The following is a 17,654-nucleotide window of genomic DNA, read 5'->3' as shown; positions in this document are numbered from 1 at the left end:
GCCTATCTCATCCCCCCTTTCCCCCGCCTTCTCCGTGAAGGGAGAGGCACGACTCTTGCCGGATTGGTACCCACCCTGGAGAGCCGTCTTCTCCTTTTTTGACAGCAGTAAGAAGAGCTGCTTTGAATGCCGAGTTTTCCAAATAGTATCAGCTCACTAGTTCAATTTCCCAAACACTCTTCGGCTGAGACCGAAGGAATAGTAGAGAGGTGTGTTCTCTTCTCCTCCAGTCAAGGCGCGAGACGCTGCTTAGTTGTTTGAGGCAGGCCCCTTGCATGTCTTTGCCGCGTCTCTTTCTCTCTTTGTCGTCATTAGCGGACACCCTTGAGGTATATAATCAAGATTTGCCGACTTCTGCGTTCTTTAGATAAGTAGCGACTTTTTATTGCCTTATCTCACTCTCACATTTTCGGCTCCTCGTCAGTTACCGGCTGAAGTTCATGGTCTGTATCCCCACGGCCCGCAGTCTCCCATGACTCTCTCTCTGTCTTACCCGAGACCGTCCCGGTCCTTTGGTCTTCACTTCAGAGACAGCTTTTGAGGACAGTGAGCCCGTCAGTTCTTCTTGAGTTTTACCACACCTGTCCTCCTTTCGTATTTGAACCTTTTGGACATGCTTTCATCCTGGTCTGTTGTCTCCTAACATTCTCAATCTACCCGAACGACCAAAAGCTTATGGACGACGAGCTGTTTCTCTCCATGGTCCATGCTTCCTTTCTGTCTCACTACCATCCCTTTGCTTGAGCTCGTCCGTGACTAGCTGTGTTCGTCAGTATCTGTCGCTCCTCTGATGCCTTTTTTGAGAGGTCAATTTGAACTTTCATCATCTTTTCGCGGACGTGGAAGGACGGAGTTTTTCTTCTCTGCAAGGACGTATGGAGGGTTTAACAATCTTTCTGTTCCCTCTTCGCCTTTTTTCTGGGTGAGTTTGCGGCACTCTCGTGCGCTTGCTTCTCTCCGTCGGCTGCTCCTTAAGACTTTTTTGTGGAGGAACGGGCAAGGGTTTTGCCTGTTGATTTTCTCTTCACTGCTTCTCATGGCAGGACAGTCTCGAACAAAGTTGGCGTACTCCTTTGGAGAACTGTATTGCTGTAGGCGTTTCGTTACCTACGGCATCAGCGCGGGTGTACGGAACGAAGATCAAAAGGAAAGCCCCGTTCTATTCTACGGGTACCTCTTGTCCTTTCGACAGGGAATCTTACTCTCATTCGTTCTACCAATGTGTTCGTGTCCTTCTACTTTTTCTCCTTCACGTATCTACGCCGTGCAGTGTATGCATCGGCATAGGGGGATGTGTACATACAGTTGAAGTGATGGGTTTGCACCCTCCCTTACTGTCTTCTGTGGAGTACCATATTTCTATCCCCTGTTAGTTTTCTTTTCCCTATCCCATTTGATTCTCGTGAGTTCCATACCTTCACAGAAGTTCGTTTGCTAATGTGTCTACACCTGTCGAATCAGAGCTACCATGAGATACAGGCTCCGTATATCTTCGGCTTTGCATCTGTACCTCTCTCTACATATATATGTAGATATTTCTATCTATAAGAACGGTTTCAACCGTTCCTGGGATTCCGCCTCTTGATCTCTTCTTCAAGCATTACTGCGAAAGCGATCTTTCTCATCATCTGTATCTCGTATCCGTCTAGAAACCTTTTTCGCTTCTTTGTTGTTCACACCAGAACGAGTGGGAACTCTCAATGCAGTGACGAAGTTCCGTGTCACTTCATTTTCTTCTCTAAACAAATATGGCGGCTGTCGGGCTTCAAGTGCATACTAGTCCGGGGTGTCCTGCGGCAGGGGATAGAGATGAAAGTTCTAGAGACCAGGGAGGAGACAGCAGTGGACGGACAACGGAGGCAAAAAGGGGGGAGATGAGACAAGGAGACAGGGGGGGGAGAGACTTCGAGGGGGACCGACCCGAAGACAAGAGAGCAAGTGAGAGACAGGAAAATAGGAGAGAACAAAGTAAAGGAGAAGCTCCGAGTCGGTCAATGAAAGCACCAACTGAAAGAAGTTCAGGTGAAGAGAAGAGAGATGTGATGGAGATAGATGGACAGAAACCAGTGCATGGTAGCAGTCATCATAATAGCCATACATCGGGTCGAGAGACGACAAGAGTGAATAATAAAGGAGAGAGCGAGAAGAGAGGAGAGGACTCTCGTGAAGAAGGCGGAGGTCACTTCACTCACGCTAATCACAGTACCGGAAAGACTTTGACCGCCGCTTGTAAAAGTCCTTCTTCACTTGGATCTCCGCTCCCTCAGACATCAGACGCTATGTCTTCTCCAACATTAAGTTATAGTAAACGAGGAGGAGTGCCAGGGGGGTCGCTTCTTATTGTGGTGAAGATCGGGACAAGCACTCTCTTGACCTGCACAAAAGATGGACGCATGAATGTCAATCTATCTAATCTAGGCAGATTTGTCGATACGGTAATCTTCATCATCATCAACACCATATTCACAAGACATACATACATATTCATACATACATACATATTCATACATATTCATACATACATAGTCCTACATGCATGCATACAACAGAAAGTGTATATTCACAGCCGTCAGGGTTCTCACAACTGCGTCTCTACACGACCACTATCTATTTACGCGTATTCAGAATACATATCTGCAACGACATGCACATACATGGTCACAGTACATATCCACAGTATCCATCAGTACACAAACTTTACGTATTTACGATCAGAAGTGGACTTCCAAGAGGTCTATATAAACATCAGCACATGAAAAGTACGTGTGGACCTGCATCTTTTGTATACGTAGATGTCTTCTCTGGAGAAAGTCCGATTGACCCATACATAGGGTCTCTTCTTATGCCCTATTCGTATGAGGGGAAGGGACGTTGTCACTTTGAGACTTGGGGTGACTTTCGTTCGTCTATGTCCTCGCCTACTTCACCTCTAATTTTCTAAATGGCATACACATGTGTAGATCCACACAGGTATTTATATGCAGCAGTGCGCGGTTGCCATGTTTATCCTTCTCTGTTTTCGAGGGTCCCAAGCAATATTAGCCGTGCTGATTCATAGCAAACGTGCAAGTACGCCAGGGAGAGGTTCTGTTAGAGAGGTATACATACGTGATAGATACCTTCGAGCAGAGACAATGTTTATCTGGTTTGTTCCTTCAGCTTCTTTCAGGGGGTAGTGACAGCCCAGAAGAAGCCGAGATCACTTCTCGATGTTCTTTCTTCAATTTTCATCTCGGGCCGTGTAGCAAACATTCTCTCCATCCGTTTCCTTGTTCGTGTCGACTTTTTTCTCCGGTGTAGGTACACTTAGTATCATCTCTTCCATCAGATACCACGTACATACCGCTTCAGTCCGACGGCTATCACGTGCATATATCAAGCTCTGTAGACATTCTTCGTGCTTCTCGATGACTGTTCTCGATGGACGAGCATCTGCTGAGAATTTGGGAAGCTCTCAAGGAAGGGCATATCGTGATGCTTTCGGGTTGGTGGAGTGTATGATGTCTGTACCTCGGCAGGTGTGTAAATTACGAGCTGAAGGGCATGTAGTCGTCGTTGTTTCAAGCGGAGCAGTAGGAGTTGGATGTGTCAGTCTGAGGCTGAAGGAGAGACCTGAGAGGCTCAATACGAAGCAGGCCCTCGCTGCTGTAGGCCAATGCCGTCTTATGCGTCTCTACGAGGATCTCTTCAGGTTCGTTCTGTGGTCCATCCTCTGCTGTATTCGTGAAAAAAACGAATGAGGCACCATTCGTCTTATAAATATACTGACCGTGGCGGATGGCTGTATGTACACTTGCAGGTCGTTGACCCGTAGAACACATACACTGTGTCCGAGAGATACATCACCCGTTCACGCCTTTTCAACTCCAGAGACACGAGGAAATCTCACCGATGTGGTTTTCCTCTCCATCTCGTCGTCATCCTTCAGACAAGGTTTTTTTGTCATGTTCGGTCTTGTAATGTAAGCATGTATAGATTGCGTTTCTTCTAGTTGTCTTGCAGTCTCCCTCTTTCTCTCTTCATGAATATGTGCTGTATGTATATAGAGCACGTGTATGTACGTGTATATACGTATACGTTTGTGTTCAGAAAGGGTCGTCTGTTGTTCTTCAGTGTGGCTGTATCGTGAATGCTTGCGTTTTCTTCAATAGCATTAGGGAGGAAAAGGTCGCACAGCTGCTGTTGTCTCGGCATGACTTGCTACATCCCAAGTCCTATCAGAATTTCCGGTCTGCCCTTCGTGCTCTTCTCTCCCTTGAGGTAAGAAAAACATTCTAGGTGAGAGCTCCGCTCCGTCTTCTACTGTTTAACGATACTCATGGAGGTTAAGAGTGATAGCCATAGTAGGTCGGATATCCTCCTCTTCAGGCAGGCAATATCTTCGGGCGTCACCTGTCATTACGGGTGTATGTACACCTTAAGGTGTATGCTGTATACCTGTGTATGGACGCGGATTCTCTTTCTTTCCATTGTTTCCCATCTCACACTTTCGATGTCTCTGCCTCAGCTCTCATCGAATATGCATTGAAGTTTTCTTTCAGTCTTACATGTCAAATCGCCTCTTTGGTTCTGTGAACCCTCAACGCTAAAGAGAGCCCGGGTGTCAGGAGGTAGTTCTTGCGGACCTCTCACCCCGGTAGAATGTAGATTCCCGATGTCTGCATGTTGGGAAGGAGGGCGAGAAGAGTGAAAGGGACTTCTGTTCTCCTTTTCGTGTTTTTTCTTCGTCTATATTGATCTTCGGTACCGTAGACGATATACACATGTCTTCACATGTATATCCCTCAAGGTCAAAATTGTGTGTGTGTATAGTTCGTGTTCATTGCCTGGTAAATCATACAGAGTGTGGACGTATGCAATCCCGACATAGAACAGAAAAGAAAGAATAGAGCAGAACGCTTTCGGTTTGTCTTGGGAGCTGTGAACCTGCGGGCATGAGCGCCCTCTCGTACCGCCTGAGAAGCTTCATGCTTCTCTGCTCTTCAGAAGCAGATAGATTCATCCTGTTAAAAGCTTAGAAAGCATGCTGTGTCTCCAGCGCATCTTCATAAAGGCGTTTGTTTCTTCTTTCTTATCGGTTTTTACACCCCCCCCCCCCTGTCTTTTTGATGCCCAGGTGATTCCCATCATCAATGAGAACGACAGCTTAGCTACTGAGGAGCTTCGCTTCGGCGACAATGATACTCTAGCAGCTCATATAGCTGTAGCTGTAGATGCCCACTGGCTTTTCATCTTAACCGATGTCGATTGTCTCTTCGATAAAAACCCGCACAAACATCGGGGTATGTTTGTGAAAAGGGAATTGTCAAGCTGCTGCTTTCTTCACTGTCGGACCCTGTGTATTTCTTAAGCTTCTCTCGATATGCCGTTCTTTAGGTCGCGAGTGAATTGAGGAAAGAAGAGAAAAAAAACTCTAGAGTTGTGCATAAAGAAGAAGAGGAGCTAAGAGAATTGTGTCTGCTCGCATATGAATACATGCCTCCCTCTCAGTACCGTTCTAGCCGTCGCGATCGTGGCTCTCGTGAAGACAACAAGGTGCTCTTAGAGAAGCGCTATCACACTACAGTCGCATGTCGTTCCCGATGAAGTATACAAACGTGTAAAGCCAAGCGTTTGCCCATGCCTAAGTTCAAGGACGGAGTGTTAAATGAGGGGAGATGGATAGAGGATAGCTATATGTAGTCTCCGCGTTGCGTGTGTATGTCCTTGTATAGTCACATATCTAGATGACTTGGACGGACAGTGTATTGCCGAACAGTCTAAAGACTGGTCATCATAGTTTTGATGTCATTCTCCTCTTTATCTTATATCTTTGCTCTACCGAGTTCCATATGCAGTTCTGCTGTAGAAAGACGCAATCAGGTCTGAGGTATGAGAATTCGGTGGTGCGCAGAGACAGTTCCCCTAGGACAGGCGAAGTCTGTCCTGTGTTTCTGCGACAAGCAGTTTTCCTTCGTTGTATGCGCTGACTCTCGTGTCTGGTGGAGGTATACTACAGACAGAGCGAGTGTCTATCGATCACTGCAGAAGGATGGAATGTATGACCAGCAGTATATACTATCAAGACTTCGGGTGGTCTATGTGTCTGTACACCACAAGTAGCACCTCCACATCATGGGTCTCCCGTTGGCTACGTTCATCTCGTCGAGCAGATTCATTCTTTTTGTCCCGCGCCATATCGAGTGTTTCTGTCTTTCTGTGATGCTTTTTTCAGATGCTCGGCCTGTCGCTTTTGTAGATCGTCTGACGGATGTCTATGCGTTCCTGTCAGATGGAGACTGTGGGGCTTGGGGCACCGGGGGTATGTACACGAAGGTTGTCGCGAGTAAGATCGCGACCAATGTAGGAGTTCATGTAGCCATATCGAATGGACAGCATCCCGAAAGGATTTTAGATATACTTCAGTATGCTGAAAGAAGCTATGAAGTAGATGAGGAAGAACAAGAAGATCATGGTGGATGCGGAACTGAAGGACGTCATGTTGGAGGCCGTCTATTTCCACGTATACCTCCTCCTCGAAGCGTCCTCGGCATGACCTCACGGAGGGGGGGAAAAGACGGGGGAAGCAAACAGAGTGGTCTTCCCTTGTCTAGTCCTACTTCTCAAAAGTCTCCTGCAGATGATTATGATGAGCATCGGAAAAGAAAGGATTCCCTCTCTCATGAAGAGATAACGAGAAACAAGGAAGGTAAGAAGCCAACGGGTCAGAGTGGTGGTGTTGAAGACAGCGATCATCATAGGAGAAATCCAGGCGAACCAGAAGAAGGAGAAGAAGCAAGGCTGTTGACGGGTTTACCTTCACTTTCTTTGCCGCCATCTTCTTCTTCGACTTCTTCCAGGCTACCGTCTTCATGTGATGGAGTGAGTTGCGCTGTCTCTGTAGAAGGAGAGAAAGGAGAAAGAGAAGAAGGGAGCTATTACACCAGACGCCGAAGTAGTGTTTCTTCGTCTATAGAAGGAGTGAAAGGAGAAGGAGAAGAAGGGAGCTATCTCACAAGGCGAAGAAGTAGCGTTTGTTCGTCGATCGATGGAGGTATATACGGAGGAGGATGGCAAGACGAGGACGATGAGGATGAGAGAAAGTCAGAGAGTCTCTTTGGGGCTTCTTCATTGCCTTTGTGTGAGAATCGTCGTCATTCGGTAGGAGGAGAGGAAGCGAGTCAAGGAAGTGAATGTCCTTCCCCTCTTGTGCATTTCGTGAAGGAGAGAGCCGGGGGAGAACAAGGAGAACAAGAAGGACTTCCGAAGACAAGAGAAGAAGGAGAACCAAGAGACCAAAGGATGTCGCGTCATGATGAAGGACCGATAAAAACATGCAATGGAAAAGGAGAAGGATCAGAGAGGCGTGAGAAGGATGAGACCTCGGTGCTTGATAATGAAACGCTTTATCGTAAAAGTGATGCGACAGGAGTAGAAGGAGATTTCAATGGCCAAGAAGCCCAATCTTCAGTCACTCCCTCGGGAGTCTCAAATGTCCGGTCTCCTCAACAGCAGCCTTTCTCGTCTCTTACCGTCTGTTCAAAGCTTGACGAAATGCCTTTCCTAGGTAGGGGTGAGACATCTTGCTAGGCAGCTAGCTAGTAAGCAAGAGGTGTCCGTATCTGGGTGTGACTTCGTAGTCCTACCTACCATGGAGATCCCTCCTGTTTCTTTTTTAGATAGACCTTCGCAAGTCATAGTGGATGTCGTACAACTCGGGGGGTGGCTTCGATTCTTCTTCGGGTGGAAGATTTCTTTTCGTGCTATGAAATAAGATTTCCATGATTTGGGAGAAAGAAATTCATTGTGTTGTCGGCAAGGAGGTTTATATACAGGTTCATTTAGATAAGAAGACCTCGCCTCCCTCGATTTTTCTGAAGCTGGGAGAACAAGTAGGACGTGTGTCTTCCTTTCAGCGGGGGGGCTTGAGGGGCGAAAGGAGACACATACGGCTGTGACTGGTGGTGATGAGCAAGAGATTGTGTCTCCGGTCACCTTCTATCTCGTCACATTCTTCTTTGTTTTCCTTGTACAGGGACCATTTTCCTAGCTAAAGATCGTCGTCTCCATCGTAAAGGAGATACTCGTGGATGGATTCTGTCGATGCCTGTACGGGGAAAGATCTTCGTAGATCCAGGGGCTGTTCAAGCTCTTGTCCAACAGAAGAAATCTCTCTTCGCTGCAGGTCGGTTCTTTCGTCTCTAGTGTGTTTGTGTGTGTGTCCTTTTTCTTCACACTGGAGGATTTGACAGAGTCTTTCAGCAAGGAAGATAAGAGGCGGAAGGGTGCTATACTAGAATCGATTTGTATTTCTTTAGACCGAGATCTTCTTCGGGATAGATACCCACTGTTTCTTTCTTTACTGATGGTCATGTTTAGGTCCTTTCTGAATGTAGGCCTATCACTAAGGTGGTTATCGCGAGTAGTAGAAGAGAAGGTGTTTTCAGTGCGTCTATGCCCATGTGTCTATGCGGGAGTGCAGTGGGAATGATGGTCATGTGAAGTGCGTGCACGGAATATCTGGACAAGGGTACTCGGCTTACCTCAGCTACACGTTCTAGCGTCAACATATCATGCATGTTCCATGTGCAATAAGAGCAAGTAGCCTCGTTTCTTTTGTATTTAGAGAGAGGTGGGTTTCTCGTGGGAGTAATGGTAAGGGATAATGAAATGAGCTAAGAAAAGCGTCTCTTTTCGTGCGATCGCCGTAGGTCGACAGAGTTTATCCTACCATTAAGGAAGAAGAAAGGAGTTTTTTTTTCTCCTGAGGCATACTCGCGTAGTATGCGGGTTTAAGACAGTTCTTCTATATCTCGCTGGCACCCAAAGTTACCAGGAGTTTGAGGCAAACGTAGTTAAGTTCGAGCGTCATTGGTGAGTTCTTTAGGTTGGTTCTCCTGGTTAGACTGGGGTGACTTGTCCAACGTGTCAGCCTTCCGTTTCTTTGCAGGTGTACGACATGTGAGTGGTTCGTTCGCATCAAGCGAGTGTGTAGCTATCTATATCAATCATTTCTCTCGACCACATACGAAGCGAGGGACGTGCGGAAAGATCAGTGGAGAGACCTCGGATGATAAGAAGCCTCTTCTTCAAAGTAATCATACGGATCGTGGTGTGACGTTAGGAGAGATTGAAGTTGCTATCTCCGATTCGTTGAAGACAGGAAGAGGAGAGGAAGATGGATCACGGCCAGTTAGTTCTCCAGCTAACAGCAGCCCCAAAGATAATATCGAAGAAGGCAACCGAAGAGGTGGAGTGGGTGGCGGAACGGCCGGTGCAACTTCCATGTGTAGTTCTTCTCCATGCAGTTCCCCGTCTCCCCCAGTGTCTTGTTCGCCAGCTCCATCATATTCTCGTCAGACTTCAGCTGGTTCTTTTACCCAAGGACATCCTCATCATTCTCCTCGGCGAAGATGTCCAACGGGCGGCGTAGCGTTGCAGGTTTGTGCAGGGTCGTCGAGTAGTGCGGCAGGGTGCTGTGAATCATGTCCTTTAGAAAGTCTAGAAATCGCCAGGTGTATTACAAACTTCAGCAGTGAAGAGCTCAAAGTGATTAAGGGGAAAAAGAGCTCAGAGTTCAGGTCGCTTCTTGGATATCCTGTCGATGAGGAGGTTGCCCACCGTCAGCATATTGTCTTCACATTCATGAACGGTTATGAGGAACTTCGGAATTTTTGTTTGGGCATCAGAAAACCTCAATGAGGGAAGATTCAATTCATTCTTTTTTTTCTTCTTGCCTTCATGTGTGTTTCAAGATGATGGTTAGACGCTCTAAACTAGTCAAAAATCTCTTCGTCTTCTTATTTGAAGCATCAGCCTCTCAGAATGAGTGGGAGTAAACCTTTGCTCTCCGATTCGTAGTCTCCCTGCTAGATGTGGAGGAATGAGTGGTACCATTCTTGGAAGATTGATCTGTTCTCGTGTGAAGGAGTATAGTCTCCTTCACCGGTGAATTGGATTCACATGGTGGCATGTGAAAGCATGAAGCGAGGACGGTTCGCTCATGTCAGGGGCTGACTCGTATTGTTTGACGAGAACTTTGGAATCTCTAGGTGAGAATTTTTGCACCGGGATAAAGTTGGCGGTTTATGCATGCGCCGAGCGGGATTTTCGTTGTTTCTTTTTCCCTTCGTGAGGGCTCCGAGAAGACAGATGTTGAAATTTATTCTAGTTTACAGCCCCTCCACGCGGATCTAAGAGGGTTTCACTTGTGATTTTTCGCCCCTGCTTTGGGCAACATCCAGGCAATGACTACCATTTTTCTCCGTAGCCTGGAGTGCGCAGTCAAGGCGTCGGGGCGTGCTGTGTAGCACGTTCTCAATCCAGCAGAGGTTACGACTGAAATAGTAAGTCACTTGATGCAGTTGTACTGTTCGAGGTTCGGGACAGGGGGATGCGGCGTCGGAGACAACAGGAGTAAGACGCCTGTCTATACATGCAACCTTGCATTGTCCAGTGTAGATTGTAGGCCACGTGGAGACCAATGATCACAGAAGTGGACCATCCGTCCACCGCGTTCAACTACGAGGAAGACACCTGGTGAGACCACAGAAACGCAGTTTAGACTGTCGCGCAGCAGTGGCTTCTAGGCTAGCTAGCGGGTCACTGTTTTATGCTGTTACTCGGTTGACAGGGTAACGAGTGGGGCAGAAAACATGTTAGCGTCTTCACGACTCCGGCCAACTCTACGGTGCATGGTCCAATGAGAGAAAAACAGGTTGTCCCAGTATGAGCCTAGGGGCCATAACAGCCCGACCAAACCTTAGGGAAGAGTCCGTTGTCCGGATAGAATACCAGAAGTGTCACCCTTTTCAATCAACACTCTCACTTGTACAGTTGAGACAGGGCTTGAGGAGTGCTGAAAAAACAGCGATTCGGCCCAGAGAGGACCCGTCTGCTGACTGCGCGGCCCGACCGAGCTTCTGGGTGTAGGGAGCACATTCACGGGCACTCTAGCAGCTTCCCGGAGTGCGAGTGTTCTCTGACTAGCAAGCTATGTGAGACGCTCTTCCGTTGTAACGGCTTGCCGATGCTTTTTAAGCGGAGAAACTAAGAGGTACCCGCTCCACCAGGCTTCATACTTTTCTTCTTTGGGCCCGTCCTCGTTACGTGATTCGATACTGGCATGCCCTGGGTGTATCGTTCGCGGAAGTAGTACCTCGTGGTGTCAGCGCATCTCAGTCCCGAAGCTGGCATCTAATGGGCAGATCTCTGAAGTCTTCGACACAGCGCTCAGAAAACGACAATCACTTTTTCTGGTGTGTTTTACGTATCACGCGATACAGCTGCTCTCTTCAAATTGCCGTCCTCGCCTTGCCTACAATGTTCACGTCTGGCTTCTAGCCTTATCATTCATCCTCAATGGGTATCAGGTCATTAGCAGACAATCTCCTGGCCTCCGGGAGTCAATCCCTTGTTTCCGCTTCCGTTTTCCTCCAGAAGCCTCATGCTGCCATCCTGTCTCCGCAAAACAGATAAAGAAAAACAGGAGGTCCGCTGAAAAAGCAGTTTACCTCGGACTGACCGAAGAAGTCTGTCCGATGTGTACTTTACGCTGTCTCGGTGCCCAGTCAAATGCGGGTCCGGAGCTCCGAGAGAGAGCATGCTGGAAGCTGTAAAACTCAGGCTGCTAGTCCGGGCAACCCGGTTTGCAAGAGTTCGGAGGCGTCGTTCGGCTGAAGGTCACAAGTCACGGTGAGCCAACGTCACTACGCCTACCATTAGGCCGTGCGCACCGGGTGTACGCCGATAACCAAATAGAGTAGCATCTCCAGTAATGTCCGGAAAAACGAACGCTTCCCCCTGGTTCGATCGGGATGTTATGGCCCATAAACAGACAAAGCCACAACCTGTTTTTCTCTTGTAAGAGAGGAACGAGCTGCCAGGCCTGCTCACGCTCTGTTGCCTCATTTTTTATCGTCCTGATGCGGTACACAAAGAGAAAGACAGTAGCAGGCTCCGCCGCACACCTCTCTGCCACGCTAGACAGAAATTCACCCTCCGTCTGCCCGTGTGCCATGAAGTCCTAGGCAGGTTCCGCCGCAGGAGAGGCGGGAACGTGACTTCGCAGCTAAAGAAAAGTGAGTAAGAAAGACCAGCAACGCTTGCAACCCTTCCACTGCCTTCGCTCCGAAAAAACATTCTCTGAGAGACTACTCACGCAAACGGACAGGCTGCCCCCCCAGTGCCGTGCCCCTTCAGTTCTTGGCTCCGCCGACTAACTGGACCCCTGCTGAGGCGTCGAACCCTGTGCTTGCTCAGAACGGGGGGCCTGCATGGGAGGCGGGTACGCCGGATAAGCTCCTGCTGGGGGAGGATACGGATAAGCCCCAGCGGGGGGGTATCCCGCTGCTTGAGGAGGATATGGTTGTTGCTGAGGCTGTTGCCCAGATTGACCCTGCGGCTGTTGGCCAGATTGACCCTGAGACTGACCACCTGAAGGAGGAGGATACTGGACTCCCCCTTGCTGTGGTGGTGAAGGACTCCCGGGCTGGGGCGGCGGATACGGCGCACCAGGAGGAGGGTAGTAGAATGGTTGCGGAGGATAAGCCCCTTGGGGGGGAGGGTAAGCCCCTTGGGGGGGAGGGTAAGCCCCTTGAGAAGGATAAGCTCCTTGAGGAGGAGGATAAGCTCCTTGAGGAGGAGGATAAGCTCCTTGAGGAGGCGGAGCATATCCGCCGCCGAGAGGGGGGTACGCTCCTGGAGGGGGTGCTTGTTGGTAGGCAGCTGGAATGCCTGTCGGAGCTGCAGACAGATGTCCACGCAACAGGACAAACAGTCCACATACCACAGAGTGATACGACTATACTACCGAGAGCCGAATTCCACGCGGCCGGGCTTCTCAGAGGTTAAGGCGCCTCCAGGCCCAAGACGGAACACAGGTAATGAATAAACGCAAAGATACCGTTGACCATAACAAGGTACAATAGAAAATGCGGTAGAATCTGTTCATGGCGGCGACATTCGGCATGTGCTTGTATCTGTACCGAGAAAAATAGGAGCACTGTCCCCGATCAGAGAGACGGGCGAGAGGCGTCCAACGCGCACTGCATGCGTAGCTTACCCGCTGGTGCTGGAGGAGGGCTTGCAGGGACCGGCTGTGTGACGTAGATTGTTGATGGATCGTTCGGGTCCACAAAGGCAGCCTATACCACAAAACGCGTTATTCAGCGCAAAAGTAAGCCACATGATCTTGACCCTGCTTGCTACAATTCGCGTAGGAACAACGTCTCATCGCGAAGTGGAGAACTTGATCCTGGTCAGCATAGCTAGCTCAAGTCTGATGTGTATAAGGATGCCCAGGTTGTCGCTGTACAAGGGCGGCTTTTTTCTGAAGAAGTTCTAGCGTTTATCCTCCGCTTCAGAAACGAGCTTTGCAAATATATCTATAAACCTCCTGACAGGAAATCAGATGGAATAACCTGCCGTGAAAGTCAGACGACCAGTGACAGTAGATGAAAGATCTCTTTCAACCCAAAAGCCGATCGAATCATCGTACGTCCCCCAGTGCAGCGTCGATGAGAGTTGCTATCTCACGTTAGTGTTCAGCAATGGCTTGGTAATACACTTAAAGCAGAAACGTCTCTCCTACATGAACGTCACTCAAGAACATACGAACCCAACGGAGTTCCCGGACCCAACAACATGCTAGTGATATAGTGCAAGAAAAGGACTATCAGAGCGTGACGTTCGGCATCACACCATAATTCGGACTGTGGAATTGAATGTCAGTTTACTGCCGACAACTCAGACAAGACACAGCAGTTTGCTACATCGCAGTGATTGCCGGGATTCACTCACACTTGCGCCTAGATGAAGCTGCTGCACCAGATCAGGACCTAGGGGTAGAAGGAAATCCAAGAGAAAAGTGATAGACACGAGCATAGAGGAGCGAAGGATTGGAGAGGATACCTCACATTATCTCTCACGCAGAGACTTGTCAACCCTAACAATCCTGTGAACATCATACTAGCCAGGACGCTGAAAATCCCCCGTAACTGAACGAGGGGGCATAACTACTCCGATTTATTGTCGTTATCGCCGCATAAGAAAAAAAGTATCTGCGAATGAGGGCTAAGAAAGTACCACGGAGAGACAAGACGATTTTCCGAAAGGTAAGATGTAGAGAAGAAAGAAAGGAGCAAAGCAACCCTGTGTAGACGAGAAGACATCTCATAGGCAGACCCATCGATGCAGTACAAAACCACAAGTGATATTTTCACGAGACATCTGGACTACCCTGATGTTAGGCTAGGTCTGGATACATACACGAAATACACGTTGAGATCTACTGGTACAAGGGTAGGTACCCGTGTGCTGAGATTGTCAGGAGCAGCTTTGCAATACATGGTACTGAGGTCACTTACTCGGGGGCTGGTGTTTCACTGCATACTGCCAGAGCTTGTAGAAGACATTCAGAAATGTCCCGCAGCCTCCTGTCGGCAAGAGATCAAAGCATTCAGCAGTATACGAAGATCAACACTTGCTAACATTCTTCATCGCAAAAACTGGATATTCTGTCCTTTCCCCTTTGTACGTAGATGTCTCCACCCAAGGAGCAGATACGATAAGAAGAAACTCCTTCGCATCATCAGTCAGCTAACCGATGAAGACACGCATACACATGCAGTATGAAGTGAAGTACCGTGCCTCGAAAAGAACGGCAAGATGGCCCAGTAACGGGACAGGGACGAGCCCAAACCGACATCTCCTATGCGTCAATGCATCATCCAGGAGCGTGTGGAAAAACGCACCCCGAGAACAGCATATGAACTCTTGAGAAAAACAAGCTTCGAGCATGCACTACCGAGTGAAACCAACAACTCACTCATGCGTGGAAACAACCTCGGAGTTGCTAGCAAAAACGACGCCTCCCGGCTTAGGCACCCCATAGAGACCTTTCCAAGTATTACCGGCATTGAAGGTGAGGCTCCATTTGGAAGTACCGCTGATTGGGTTTTCTGATGACTCTAGCGGCTGGACTTTGCCCCGCATGTAATTCGCCCCGAATATAGGCTGCTCAAACTTCGGCTCGGTTACCAGATGCTGAGAGAGGACACACACGAGACAGAGAACATGGTTTAACAGGAGTCTACGGAGATGAAGATACTCACATCTTTTCTTGAAGCCATTTCGACTCTACGGCACTTGTCGACACACAGTAATGCAAAATCGAGAAAGCATCAAAGAAATCTATAAACCTTCTGCGAGCTAGTGAGTACGGAAGCTACAGCAACATCCCGATCCAAAGTAATATCTCTACACAACAGTTCTCACCTTTGAAGGGTACGTTCTAAATGTCCCCAGAACGCCAAACAAGAGAACAAAGAAGCCTAGGACTGCTTTGTTAGTATCGGTTCTTGAAGCAATCTCAACAAACGATCAATATGAAAAACAGCATGGATCCAACGGACACGGTTCTTCAGTGAGACAACAGAATTGCACAGGAAGTTACTTGAGGTGACTTCAGGAGACATGTCCCTTGCCGTGAGGTAACTATAGAAGTAGGCGAGCATGACTGACCAAGGGTAGCTCGAACGAAGAGAAATCTTTATGCTTGCTGACATCTCCTTTTCTCACAAAAACGATGCGGCGACTGCTGAGGAAAAATTCGCCACCTGACGCCTTCAGGTTCGTTGGGCCTGTCAACTTGAAATCAATATGACCGCGCTTGAGAAAAAAGACTTCTCCAGGCAAAGGGAGCGGAAAGGTCTCCTCTAGAACGGATGTCATACACACACACAGAAACATCACGGCTGACGTAGCCCTTGGGATCGACTCTTTTTTTCGGCGAAGCACGCAAACGTAGAGACGCGAAGGCGACCCCTTGTTAAACATCTTGGATGATTGTATATTAGCGGCTAAATGTCAATCAAACATGATAATTTTAGGTTTTCCATGAAATGGTCAGCCGTTTACAACAGCTAGATCAGTCTTCATACACACGCTGTTGTTTGTGTCTCAGGGTAAGACGCGGGAGGTGCAAGATCAGTGCTGGGCCTCAAGGAAAATCTCACGCTCCATTCGGTATGACAATGGAAGATCGAAGAGTGCAACCTACATCGGGCGCATCAGCACAAGAGCCTCAGAGGGAAAGAATGCAGAAAGTCCCGAGCGTGTGAGTGTTGATGGGAATTCTGTCGCCTGAGAAACTCGCTGCAAAAAGAATCGATTCCCATACATACGTCCCTCCGTAGGTCGTCTACGCCGTGACAGCCACGAAGACTGGATATACACAGAACTCAATTCACGGTATCCCCTAATTCTGCTACATTTCAGCGTCAGGTAAAGAAGCTTGAATTCCTCAGTTTCAGATACGGAAGGAAAACTGAAGCTAGAGAAGATGCGAATAACATGACCTATCTTCAGTGCCGTGCGTAGCTGCTAAGTGGGAGCGATTCAGCAACAGGATAAGTGCCCTGATCGTCGTATTTACCGAACAGTGCAGCTCACGGAAAAAAGACTCGCGGGCAACTCAGTTTCAAGGAAGAGGCCCCCCTGTGTCATCTCCGGGCGAGTCTTTGAAGCAAAACTTGCCTTCGGCTCGCAAGCAAAACAAACGCAAGTCTCACTTGTGGAAGCGTCCTGAGCCAACACTGGATTAACCGCCATGGCTGTCGGTGCCAAACGAAAGTGTGTGGGTTTCCGTCGACCGTCGGTCAGCGGGCAGTGAGCAGAGCTGAAGTTTTCTCGAATCCTCGCCTCAGTCCGCTGTCCTGGATCCCGGCACGAAGCTGAAAAGAACACTGACCGCGCTCCTGCAGGCTCGGAGCCCAGGCTTGGCGGTGGCCCTGTTGGAGCGAGTCGTCAATTCTCTGCCCGTTCTGCAAGTTCACTCTTTGCGGCTGCAGCCCATCACCGCAGATAGGTCCGCCGCAATTAGGACAGTGCCACTTACCACGCCGGACACCCAAAGAGAAAAAAGAGGGAAGCGGAATGAGGGAGAGGCCCGGGAGGCACAGGAGAAAAACGAGAGAAGGCGCAGTACGCATACCCGTGCATCGTATGTGGAGACTCCGTTTCGGCAGCTGAGAAGAAGCATGCGACGTGGTGCAGCTTAAACGATTAAGCACGGGAGCCGCCGAAGCACGTACTTTGGCAGTGTATGGCCGCGTGACAAAGTGACAAAGATTGAAGACCAATGGACCAGACACAACCCTGACGAGACTAGCCAATCGGCAGAGTGTCCCTCCACGCTCGCAGTTACTCGACCCGCCAAAGTGGCCCTGCTCCGCAGTCCTGACTTCACGGGAACGACTGGAGGGGGCGGAGGAATATAGAGACTGTCCAGAGAACTCTGGCAAAAAAAAAAGATACGTGAAGGTGTTCAGCATGCAACATGGGTATCTGTGAACCGCATGCGCCCGCAGTGTCAGAAGGGAGTAACAGGCGTAGTCATCGAGGCGTGTCAGCACGGCGCCTTCTAAAGCACAGACACATTACACGGAAGTGTGTACACTTCGGCGCTCTCTACAACAGCGCGTGCCCGCCATGCAACGTGTCCCTCAAGGGTTCCGTCAGTGGCTTGAAGCACGGGGGGTTACGCCGCTCTTCCAACGGTCCTGAACAGACGCTACACCCAAGTACGCCAGTGTGCTTAGTCCGTAGTAGCCATAGATCCAGAATCACATACAGAAGGCTGAGGGCTGCGCTGCTAAGTTGGTCTGAGCGAGCTT

General features: G+C 48.9%; 3 protein-coding genes across 3 annotated transcripts; 1 reads left to right on the top strand and 2 right to left on the bottom strand.

The window, feature by feature from the left end:
• Positions 1 to 2,312: 2,312 nt before the first annotated feature.
• Positions 2,313 to 10,129, top strand: CSUI_005566 (glutamate 5-kinase domain-containing protein). Its single transcript, XM_068065738.1, has 7 exons — positions 2,313 to 2,435; positions 3,519 to 3,691; positions 4,152 to 4,260; positions 5,117 to 5,282; positions 6,215 to 7,546; positions 8,015 to 8,164; positions 8,930 to 10,129. Exons 1-7 carry the CDS (start codon positions 2,394 to 2,396, stop codon positions 9,679 to 9,681), a joined length of 2,724 nt encoding a protein of 907 aa, XP_067922299.1. The 5' UTR covers positions 2,313 to 2,393; the 3' UTR covers positions 9,682 to 10,129.
• A 208-nt stretch (positions 10,130 to 10,337) lies between these two features.
• On the bottom strand, positions 10,338 to 10,807 carry CSUI_005565 (uncharacterized protein; the record flags this gene model as incomplete). Its single annotated transcript, XM_068065737.1, has 1 exon — positions 10,338 to 10,807. A coding segment is annotated over exon 1 (90 nt), but the record flags the coding sequence as incomplete, so codon positions are not given.
• Positions 10,808 to 11,742: 935 nt separating this feature from the next.
• Positions 11,743 to 17,652, bottom strand: CSUI_005564 (arabinogalactan protein). The gene is made up of 7 exons (XM_068065736.1): positions 16,551 to 17,652; positions 15,502 to 15,695; positions 14,892 to 15,024; positions 14,346 to 14,414; positions 13,780 to 13,817; positions 13,043 to 13,124; positions 11,743 to 12,723 (listed from the first exon to the last, which is right to left on the bottom strand). The coding sequence occupies exons 1-7, from the start codon at positions 16,588 to 16,590 to the stop codon at positions 12,197 to 12,199; spliced, it is 1,083 nt and encodes a 360-aa protein (XP_067922297.1). The 5' UTR covers positions 16,591 to 17,652; the 3' UTR covers positions 11,743 to 12,196.
• Positions 17,653 to 17,654: the final 2 nt, after the last annotated feature.

The sequence above is a fragment of the Cystoisospora suis genome (genome assembly GCF_002600585.1).
Source record: "Cystoisospora suis strain Wien I chromosome Unknown contig_2677, whole genome shotgun sequence".
NCBI classification, from domain to species: domain Eukaryota; phylum Apicomplexa; class Conoidasida; order Eucoccidiorida; family Sarcocystidae; genus Cystoisospora; species Cystoisospora suis.
The sequence above is the reverse complement of the archived record's forward strand: the minus strand, read 5'-3'. Positions and strand labels throughout refer to the sequence as shown.

Coding starts and splice junctions, on each gene's coding strand:
- CSUI_005566 (XM_068065738.1), top strand. CDS start 2,394: ATGAATGTCAATCTATCTAATCTAGGCAGATTTGTCGATACG. Junction 2,436..3,518: donor TAGGCAGATTTGTCGATACG/GTAATCTTCATC, acceptor GTACCTCGGCAG/GTGTGTAAATTACGAGCTGA. Junction 7,547..8,014: donor TGACGAAATGCCTTTCCTAG/GTAGGGGTGAGA, acceptor TTCCTTGTACAG/GGACCATTTTCCTAGCTAAA.
- CSUI_005564 (XM_068065736.1), bottom strand. CDS start 16,590: ATGGCGGTTAATCCAGTGTTGGCTCAGGACGCTTCCACAA. Junction 14,415..14,891: donor GAGCCTCACCTTCAATGCCG/GTAATACTTGGA, acceptor TCTTGCCGACAG/GAGGCTGCGGGACATTTCTG. Junction 13,125..13,779: donor AGCTTCATCTAGGCGCAAGT/GTGAGTGAATCC, acceptor TTTGTGGTATAG/GCTGCCTTTGTGGACCCGAA.